The sequence below is a fragment of the Blastomyces gilchristii genome (genome assembly GCF_000003855.2).
Source record: "Blastomyces gilchristii SLH14081 genomic scaffold supercont1.3, whole genome shotgun sequence".
Lineage (NCBI taxonomy): Eukaryota > Fungi > Ascomycota > Eurotiomycetes > Onygenales > Ajellomycetaceae > Blastomyces > Blastomyces gilchristii.
The window spans coordinates 3,506,303-3,518,157 of record NW_003101680.1 but is presented as its reverse complement, the minus strand read 5'-3'; the positions used below and the strand labels follow the sequence as shown (position 1 = coordinate 3,518,157).

Below are 11,855 nucleotides of genomic sequence, written 5' to 3'. Positions count from 1 at the left end.
AAACATTCTCATAGTTATTCTCTGAATCTTCTTTCAATGCAATGTAATTGACACAGACAGGCATTGATTCATTCTTTAAGTGAGAAGACATGTAGATTAATCAGCAGTTGAAAGTAATATGCTCTGATTGATTATAGTTAATACATACTTCATATTGATATCAATCAGTGACTTCTTCAGAAGTGATCCCAGGAACTCAGAAGCCTGTTCAGATGATGAAGACTCTTGCTTATATGTAGATATTTAAGTCTACTCAATTCATGACATCTGCATCATTGTTATTCTTCAGCGCGGGTGTATAAGTGACTGAGATGTAATGTCTTCTGCTGCTGTTCTGTATACTCTTAAGCTTGATAAGATAGTTGTTCAATGTCTGAAGCTGTGTGCAGAAGTCTTCATAAGTTTGATCTTTATCTACACTTATAAGAGTCTGTAAGAGTTTGAAGATTAATGTCTTCTTAAGCATGCTAATCTTCATTTAATCTTTTCAAGATTAATCACCTGCTTCTAAGATCTTGATGTTGAAGTCAGAAATAAATGTTATAAGAGAAGTATTTCTCTGTCAGATACTCTGTAATCAGTCTAACACTTTCTGTTGTATGACAGTGTCTCAGAACAGAATATCAAGATATTTCATAATATTATTAGATATTCATAACACTGATTCACATGCTTTTATTCATGAATAAAACTTCTGTTTCACATGATTCTTCAATTATTCATTGATATATTAATCTTAATTAATTAGTGAACTGATGACATCTTCATCTATACTCAGTTTTACAAGCATTTTCATTCTTTATAATAAGTAGAGAGTGAGATTGAAAGTATTGAAATATATAGAAGTATCTAAGCATTTCTTCAGTGCTTTTATATTCAATTCTGTAGATGTTGAAATTGCATGAGTTAATTGTTAAATCTCTTTGTATTAAAGTTGTTAAGTTACATGCATATCAGCTATTTATTATTGTTGTAATTTCAACATTGCTCAGAGTCACTGTGATATCATATTTATACTTACATTCAAGAGTTTTATATTATTGTTAGACATGATTATATCATTTTATCAGATATGTAATATCTGAAGAAGTGTAATTATATGAATATCTTATACATCTGAGATCAGAACTCTCAGGTCTTTCACTGACATTCTCTTTATAAGATCTTATTACAGAGTCAGAGTAACTGATGAGCAAGCTTCTATCTGAGAACTTAATATTTACTTTAACTAATTGTTTCTCTTTCTTACACATCATTACATGTTCAGATATCTCTTGATAAATAATCATTTCTAATGAGAAGATAATACATGAATAATCATTTCTAATAAGAAGATGATGAATATTTTTCTAGTGTAAGAGATCTATGTTAAATAGATCAGTATAATACTGATAGGTCTTATATAACAAAGAGAAAAACATTAGAGAAGAAAAGAAAGAGAAAGTGTGAGAATCAGCAATTGAAGCAAATATTTATATGTGTATGTGATGATGTATGCAGTGAGGCTTCAGGGCGGAAGTAGAGTGACCGTGTGACTGTGTCTAAGATCAGAACCAGAATTTTTGATAGTCTCATTGCGAATTCAACAGATTTTATTACACAGTTCTAACATTAGATAGTTATTATTATTATTATTATTCTTCAATTATAGATGTATGCAGTCAGAGACTATGACATCTACCTGAGAACTAAAAGTTCTCAGGGTTTTTCCTATATCTATAAAGTTAACTATTATACATTCACCAATTTCAGATATGTAAAATCAGAAAATTCCAGCCCAGAATACAAAAACTGTTTACAAATTGCAGTATTTTAACATCTTCTGATACTTTGAAACCATTTGACATGACAAAAGAAAAGAGAACACAGTCTTAAAGATAGACACATTAAATAGATAGATAGAAAAGAATAGAAAGAAAAAAGTACAGTAAAATAATGAGAGACTGTAGTGAAACAAATTATTAAAAGATAGTATATAGCTGTTTTAACAGACTATATCTGATCAATTTTCTCCTCTTCATATTCAGATATTTCTGAATTCAGTCATTTTCTTGTAGCTGCTTGAGTTTCTGATAGAAAGTCTATTAAGTATTTAATTCCTGTCTCAGTTGAGAATAAAAATCTCATATTTAATTGATTTAGATCATACTTCTCTTTCAATCTGACTCTGAGACTGTTGTATAATGCACAGTGCATTACAATATACTCAGAATTCTCATTTACATTGCAGAATGAGCATTCTATTGAATCAAATCTATTATCAAATCTTTGTATATAAGATTTGAAATAGCCATGTCCTAGTTTCAGCTGTATTATAGATGAGAATATTTTCTTTTTACATTTAATTGAACAAGATTTCCACTTGGATTTTGTTTCAAATCTTGAATAATGTATACTCTTCTTTTGTTTCTGTCAGCTTTCATTTCACTTGTCTAAATAAGATTCTTTTATTTTTCTCTTTATAAAAGACCAGAACACAATTTTTTGAATAGATCTGCTTAATTCTGAACCTTTTTTTGCAGCTGAATCAGCCAATTCATTATCATGAATATTCATATGAGCAGGAACTCAGTGCAGATAAATTATCAGCTTTAATATTCTTCTCTTTTGAATTTTTAAAATGGAGTTTAAGATTAGTTCAAGATTCATTTAATCATTATAAATCTGACTATTTCTAAGTCTTTTTAAAGCAGCTTGACTATTAGAGAATATTCATGTCTCTTTCAAACTATTTTCTCTTTTATAAGATTTTATTTCAATAAGTTTGAAAGCTTTCACTATTGCAAATAGTTTAGCATCAAAGACTTCAGATTCACAGTCTAAATTTCAGAAATCTGAGATAAAATTAATATTATCTTCAGTATAAGCAATGCCTGCACTTAATCTATTCAGATTCTCATTTTTTGAGTCATCTGAATAAATCAGAATAGAGTCTTTTATATTGATTGTAGAAATTCTCTTCAAATGCTGTTCACATTCTTTCTCTTTAGATAGTTCACTTATTTGTAAGTCTATAAGAGAATCAAGCTTTTCTCCTTAGAGAGATAACTTCTCATGATCAACTTTTTCAATATTTAAAGAAGAAAATTGATTTTTAATCAGTGAGTATAGTCTGTACAGTTGAGAAGGCATTTTCTTTGAAGAATTATTTTCATTTCAATCAAGAAATCTATTTCAATTCAGTTCATTTCCAGAGTTAACTGATGAAAATGAGAAAGAGACTCTTTCTCTGATTATATGATTTGAGCTCATCTTTATAACTCTCAGAGCATAGTTCATACAGGCCTTTTCAAATCTAATAGCAGAAGAGAGAATTGAAGCTTCAATTTTCATTGCTTTAATAGGAGATGATTTGAATGCTCTCAGAATTCTTCTCAAAGCTCTGTTTTGCAGACTTTGAAAGAGTTCAGTGAAATTTCCTTGATTATTCCATTAAACTTGAACTTTATAATCAGCTACTGAGGTAATACAGGCTATATATAACTGTCTCATAGCCTGGAACAATAGACCTCTCTCTGTATTTGATAGTCTGATAATGTTGTTCAGTAGTCTTTCTGCCTTGACAGTTCTTTGTTAAATATAATATTTAAAATTCAACTTGAAGTTTAACCATACTCCTAATCATTTGACATTTAAACTGGGGTTAATCTCTCTATTTAAAAGAGTTAGAGATAGTTCTTTCTCATTGAATCTAGGAAAGAAATGAATTAACTCAGTTTTATTCATATTAAATTGAATTTGATTGATATCTGCTCTGACAAAGATTTTCTTTGCAGCTTTTTCAATCACTTTCAAATTCTCTTTGATAGTTTTTGAGCTGTAGACTAGACCAATATCATCTACATAACTCAGAGATCATACTATTTTTATATTTCTATCTTTGAATAGATATGCAGTGTATATTGTAAATAAAATGAGTGAGATTGAAGATTCTTACAGCACTTCTATTTTTATCTCAGTCTTTTCTTATTTCATTCCATCAAAGAAAAGTTGTATGATTCTTTTAGACATAAAACAGTTAACTCATTTTATTAGAGAAAGTGGCAGTTTTAACATCTTCAAAGTCTGAATTAACTTTGACTTTGAAACATAATCAAATGCTTCTTTTATATCAATAAAAACTGCAGTTGAGACCAGACCTTCATGCTTTGCTATTTGAATATCAGGAACAACTGAGAGAACAGTGTCAATTGCAGAACATTGTTTTCTACCTCTCATTTAACATTAGATAGTAGTCTCATACTGTTTCAGTGAGACTTACTGTCTACTCTTATCACATTTTTCAAATGATATCATGATTTTCACTTCTCAATTTAAATTATTTTTATTGCTTTAAATGACTTTAAATCTTATTTAAGTGTTATCAAAAAGTGTTACTTTTTAAAAAATTAAAAATAGTCTAAAAAAAACCTTAAAATGTCTAAAAATAGTAACTTTATGTCAAGAATGAGACTAAATGAGATCAAATGAGATCACTTTCTCATTTTTTTCAAGTCATGATTTCATTTTAAGATCTGATATATAGTCACTTTGCATGTTTATTTAATAATTAGTCCCAGCAGGATTCATGCCAAGAAATGTATGAGACCAGATCAAATGGAACTAAATGTGAAATTCATGATCTCAGCGGCCAGTCTAGGCGGAAGAATCTATACATGTTCATGGTGGCCGAGGATCGGCGATTGAGACTGGCCGAGAATCGGAGCATACGCGTTCATGGCGGCCGAGGATCGGTGATTGAGAATGGCTGAGAATTGAAGTGTACATGTTCAAGAATAGAGCAGTTGAAATCTGTGAAGTGTAATGAAATAGTCTATATAATTGATCCGGCGCAGCCCGCCACAGATTTAAAAGACATTTGTACCTGTTACATGATAAAATTGACTATAGATATGAGAGAACATTAACATGAAGATGTCTATGTATATAAAGTTAATAATCTTGATTATAATCTTATGTTAGAACTTGTCTGACTATCTGAACAAGGCATCTTATTAAACACTTAAAACAGAAGCTTGATATTCACAATGATAGAATTCATGAAAATGACATTCACAAGATCATGAATCTGACACAGATCTCTGTCAATATGTATGAAATGCTCTGAAAAAGAAGTTGCTGATAGCAGAACTATATAACAATCTATTTCATCAGTCTGACTAATATTGTGATTCAAAGGTTGCTTGAGCCAGCGTATGATTACAGGCGTACGCCGGCTTCTTATATATATTAACTAAATAATTAGTGGCCGCTAGAGCCTCTTTACATTTGTAAGTGTGTTCAGAAGCATGTTCAGAAGCAGCTGTGTTATTATTCAGTGATTGTATGTTCTTCTGAATCACATTCTCTCTCATCAGATTCAGTCACACTCACATGATCATGACATACACTCTAGCTTCATGCAGATTAGCATGTCACTAGTGTTCATAATAGTGTAGTCTATCTCTGATTCAGCTAGCATTCTGCATACACTCTCACAAAGAAACTTTCACTATATGTAAGAAATCCCACTTCTTGCGGATTCTTTACCTCTATTCCTATCTCTCATGTAATCAATAGAGTTAGCGGCCCTTGGCTATACACAACTATATAGACTGAAGTTCATGAATACTATTTATAACTCAGCTTAAATACTATTATATATTTAATCTCTACATTTTATCTTTCTACTGTGAATACTTCTAGTAGTTAACAGTATATATCATATTAAGCTGTAAATACTTGAATAATTATCTATGAGTACTTATTCTTACATTTCAAGCTCAGTCAGTCAGCAATCACTTATTATAACTAAAAGAACTAGAAACTTATATACTTTAATTTCTATAAACTTTACTGTAGACACTCAGAAGCAGTCACTCAAATTATAAATTATCTTTATAAAAGAAGTTTCAGAGAACTTATTAATTACTTATAAAATATTATTCTCTACATCTGTGATAGAGAAATTCTTCAAACTGATAAATAAATCAATCTTAGTGAAGAATATTCTTGAGTATCTTTTACAAAATTAAGCTATTTTTCTATAAGAAATACTTACTGTCTATAAACATTCTTAAACTGAGTTTTTAAACATGATCTTCAGAGATATCTATAAACTGAAAAGAAACTTTCTTAAGTTATAATTACTTAAGATTACTTATCAAATTATAATCTATAAAAGCTTTTATAAGTTTGTATTTAAAATTGACTTACAAGCTCAGCTGTGTGATATGAAAGATAAAGAAGCTATTATTTATATAATAATAGATCTCTACTACACTGAAGTTAAGAACTGATTGAATTATTTAGAGAATAATTATAAGAGATCTCACTGATCTGTTCTCAAGATCTATCTAAAGAATAAGTTAAAAGACTTTATAAGTTGAACAGAGAACATCTGAGCTATAATTATTAATATTAGAAAAAGAGATAAGAAATCTGATAAAGATTACTCATAATACTTTATAAAATTATAATATGCATTAAGATCTGTGAAAACAGAGCTCTGAAATAAGATCTGAATAATAATATTTATAAAGAGACTGAATAAAGATATATAGAATAAACTTATTAAATAAGACTCTAAGTTCTTAACTCTGAAGAAACTGATAACTCTTATTTATTACTTACAGATCACTGTGAGAGTCACAGATCTATAGAGAGCAGATTATTAACTAGTCTTATAAGAGTCAGAATAACAGAGAACAGATTTATTAGAAAAAGATAATAAGATATAGAGAGATTTATATCTAACTGCTGAGTAGAGAGAGAGAGCTTCATAAGCTTCTGTAAACAGAGTATATAATAGAGAGATTAAGAAAAAGAGTCTCTGTTTTATCTATTTTAAATCAGAATATCTTTATACAAACTATTCAGATAAATTAAAATAGAAATTTAAGAAGTTATAAACAGAGTCAGCAACAGTCTTCTTAAGAGTCTTAAAGCTGATATCTGAATCTGTTACTTCTCTGATAAAATACTTACTTATAGAGAGAGATTATACTACAGTACTACTGTCTCACAAGTATGAAAAGTATTAATAAACTCAGAATTTCAGATTACTATAGTGTTTCTAAAGCTCACAGAGTGAATAAGCTAAGTGATGAAAACTAAGAATCTGCTCTTATAATAAGTAGAGTATGAGAACTCAGACCTGAGAGCTGAGAGACTTATAAAAGTCATCTTTAAATTATAAGATCTCTTCAGAATCTGAAGAAGATTTATAAAAACTATAATTATTATAAATATCATAGATAATATGTACTTAAGACTTATATAACTTCAAAGATATAATCTGTATATAGCTGTCTATAAGTCAGGTTTATACTTCTGATCAGTGTTAACAGACTTACTTATAGAGATAGAATCAGTTAATACTACAGAGTTAATTAGAGAAGACAAGCTTATCTATATAATAACTTTATAAATATCTGAGAACTTCATAGTCATGAAAACTTAGCTTCAGATATCAGAGAAATACTGAGATCTTACAGAAATATTTAACTTAGTAAAGATAGCTAAGCTTTCTTCTCACTATAAGAAGAATCTGATAATAGATTTAATAGAAGAATAGAAACTCTTCTAAGAATTAATCTACAAGCTCTCTTATTATAAGACAGAGATCTTACAGATCTATATAAAGAAGAATCTGAAGAATGACTTTATTCAATCTTTATAGATCTCTACAGAAGTCTCTGTGATATTTATAAAGAAGAATAAAGATTTTAAATTATATATAGACTACTGTGATCTGAACTCTAAGATAATAAAGAGTTACTATTCTCTATCTCTGATTAAGAATATAATTAATTATCTCACAGAAGCTGTTATATTCACACAACTGAATATAATTAATATATATATATAGCTGTGAATACAGTCTGAGAATAAATAAAAGACTATCTTTAAAACTGCACTGAGATTATTTAAATATTTAGTAATGTCTTTTAGTTTGATTAATATCTCTGCAGCATTTTAGTCTTTTATTAATAAAATACTTTATATATATCTGAATATCTTTGTAATAATATATCTGAATGATGTGATAATGTACTTTATAAAGAAGAAAGAACATACTGAGTATATATAAAGTATATTAAAGACTCTAGATAAGATAGAACTGTATATTAAGCTTATAAAGTATAACTTCAGTATCTGTCAGATTAATTTTCTAGAATATATAATTACTACAGATGATATTCAGATGAAATCTTCACAGATTAAAACTATTCTATTATAACTATAGTTAACTAGTATTTATAAGATTCAAATCTTTCTGAGCTTTATGAATTTCTATAGATAATTTATCTTTATATTTATAAGAATCTTCTTAACTCTTACAGACATGCTGAAGAGTGAAAATAAAAAGAAGTTATCTTATAAATAAAGAATGAAAAGATTATTAAGAAGAGAGAGCTGTAAGAACTTTCTTATCTCAGAAGCTTACAGAGTCTTTATAAGATTAAAATAGATATTTATAAATACAGTAATACTGTTTCACTTTGATTTCTTACTCTTAATTAGATTAAAGACAGATATCTTCTTCTTTATAATTTCAGAAATAGTCTTATAACTATAGTTAAATGAGAACTGAGTTTCAGTGATCTTTTTCTCATAGAAGATGCAATCTGCAGAGATCAATTATAATATTTATAATCAAGAGCTTTTTATAATAGTGAAATTCTTTTATCACTGATATTACTACTTTAAGAGCCTTGTGATAGTAATTACTGTTAGAACTGATTATAACAGCTTATAATAGTTTACTTCAATCAAGAAACTCTTGCAGCAGTAGATTCACTGAGCTCAGAGACTGAGTGAATTCTGATTCAAGATAGAGTATATCAAGAGAACTAAGAACTCAGCAGACAGACTCTCTCATAGATCAGACTATATTAAGAAGATCAGAGTGACAGATACAGAGAGACTAGAGAAGATAGAAAAGCTTTACAGAATACTTAAACTGAGTATTATAAAGAGATTAACTAAAGAGTCTCTCAATTCTCTATAAGAGAAGAAGAGAAAGAGAGAGAAGAAGTCTGTATAACTACTCTCTATAACACTGAGAGTTAATACTCTGAAGATCTCTGTGAGAATTCTTGAAGAGAATATCTATAATCTGAAGAATTTATGAACTTTGAGAAATACTATAAAAGATCTGATGTAAGAGAAAACAGAGTATAAGTTTTTATAAGATCTTCTATTCAGATTATCTGAACTATAACTGAAGAATGAATATACTCAGTATATTTAGAAACTGCTTATAACAGAGATTAATTCTGCAGAAATAAAGAGTTAAGAAGACTTAAATAATCTCTTATAAAGAGAGAGCTGAATTTATATATCTATGAATAAGTTTCTATATATAGAACTTATTAAAAGATATCATGACTCTTCTCTAGTGAGTTATTTTATAGATACTAGAACTTATAAGTTACTTATAAGAAAATACTTCTGACTAAAGATATAAGAACTTATGAAAAAGATAGTGAATTCTTATACTGTTTATCAGAGTTCACAGATAGTATAGTTTAAATTATATAAAGAACTTACTTCTCTACTTATCTCACAGAAATCTTGAAAACAGCTAGAAATGAATACTCTTATAAGTCTCTCTGAAAGTAAGAATATATATAATATCTGCTTTGACAGTGTGCTGATGATAGTGAATTACTTTATTAAGATAACACACTTTATACTCATCTGTAAGAACTTGAAGTTAAAGAATTTAACTTATATCTTTATCTACAATATGATTCAGTTGCAAGAGTTATCTATGAACATTATCTTAGATAGAGAATTAATCTTCATAGAAGAGTTCTGATCTGATCTGATAACTATACTGAAGATTTTATAAGATCTAAGCATGTCTTTTCATTAATAGATAGATGATTAAATAGAATATCTGATAAGTATATTGAAACAGTATCTGCAGTGCTTTGTTAATTATAATCAGAATGACTGAGTGTATTAATTATCACTTACAGAGTTTGTATATAATAACTTAAAACATATCAGTACAGATAAAACTCTCTTTGAGATACTCACTGAGACTCATCTATGAATAATCTTGATAAATCTGTAAGAGTACACTATAGAGTGTGATAATGTCTGTGATCAGACTGAGAGAATTCAGAAGATCTGAGAGAAAGCTTATAAATTCTTGAGAAAGACTCAGAAGTATCAGAAGAGATATTATAACTTTAAGTATATTATAAAGAGTTTTAAGAAAGACAATAGAGTCTGACTAAGTCTAGAAAACATCATTATACAGAGATCTAGTAAGAAGCTGAATCTCTTACAGACAGAGTCTTATAAAATTATAAAGAAAGTTAGCTCACAGTTCTATAGATTGAAACTGTTATCTGAGTTACAGATATATAATATTTTTCATATCTCTTTACTCTGTGAATATAAGAAATTCTTAGAAGAGAACTCTGTAACTTATCACTCTATTTATAAAGTACTAGAAAATGAAAGAGAATATCAGATTAAAGAAATTATTAACTCAGAGAAGTGAGATTACAAGCTCTGATTCAAGATTCAGTGATAAGAGTATTCTGATAAGATGAATAAGTTCACTTGAGAATTATCTGAGTAGATAAGATATCTGTGAAAGCTGAGATATGACTTTCATACTATAAATTCTAATAAGTTAGAATGATATGATCTTCACTAAGAATCTGATTATAATAAAGATATTAATACTGTCATTTATAAATTCTAGTCTATAAGATAATGAGTTTCTACTGAGATGAACAGTTCATAGTGTATATAAAGAGAAGAAGAAATCATACTCTTATTAAAGTTAAAAAATAAAGAAAATAAAAACAGAACTGTGAACACAATTTAGAGATTAATAAAGAAAAAATAAACAAAACTCATACTCATACTCTTAATACTTATAATACTTAATTCTCTCACAACTATTAATTTTCTTCTTCAAAGAAGCAGAGAGTATCATATCTGTAATAAAGATAATTATTACATTTAACATGAAGATTATCAGAAATGCACAGACTTCAGAGAAGTCAGATATCAGAATACATGCAGTTGCAGTAGAGTCTTGAGAGCTGATCATCTGCATATATGATCAGATATTTTTCATAAAGCTGTGTCTGCTTTCTCAGTTATACTGAAGTATTCAGTCTGAAAACAATTGAGATATAAAGAGAGAGCTCATCTATTCAGATTAATTCTTATCACAAATTCATAGTATTCACATTATCTTAATTATCTGAATTTTACAGATACTCAGAGACTCATCTCTCATTAACTATGAGATTGTAAAAATATGCTGCAGTACAAGAACTGTTGATAGAGAATCTAGACATATTTGCATATATCTGATCAGAGATTGTATAAGTAGAGAGAAGGTGATTATAGATCTGCAGAGCTGCAGAAGATACTGATAATATCAGAAGCTTTATAAGAACTGTTAACTAGAGTCTGTAAGAAATTACTTACAGAAAGACTTACAGCAAAGAGTGAGACTGTACTACTTGAAGTCAGAAACTAGTCTGAAGAAGACATGAAGTTAGCTACTGATCTGAAGATCAGATGCAGTGATAAGACTAAGAGAGATAAAGACACTGTTATAAGCAGTAGCATTTCTACCTCATCAGCTGATAAAAAGTGATCAGAGAAGTCATGAAGATGCTCATAAGAAGCTTAATAGCAGTCAGACATTGTTTATGAAGATATTGAAATTGAAAAAAATTTTTATTCTTGAGAAGTTCTTGAATCAATATACAGATATTGTCAGAAACACACTCTCTCTATTATCTGAGTGAAAACACTTCACAGATGAATGAGAATACTCACAGTTTATAAAAATAAAAGCTGTTATAAAAAAAGAAAAAAGAAGATAAAGT

At 28.5% G+C, this 11,855-nt stretch overlaps 1 protein-coding gene across 1 annotated transcript; it reads right to left on the bottom strand.

Annotated features, from left to right (window-relative positions):
- Positions 1-253: 253 nt before the first annotated feature.
- On the bottom strand, positions 254-478 carry BDBG_16551 (uncharacterized protein; the record flags this gene model as incomplete). Its single annotated transcript, XM_031724483.1, has 1 exon — positions 254-478. The coding sequence occupies one exon, from the start codon at positions 476-478 to the stop codon at positions 254-256; it is 225 nt and encodes a 74-aa protein (XP_031577023.1).
- Positions 479-11,855: the final 11,377 nt, after the last annotated feature.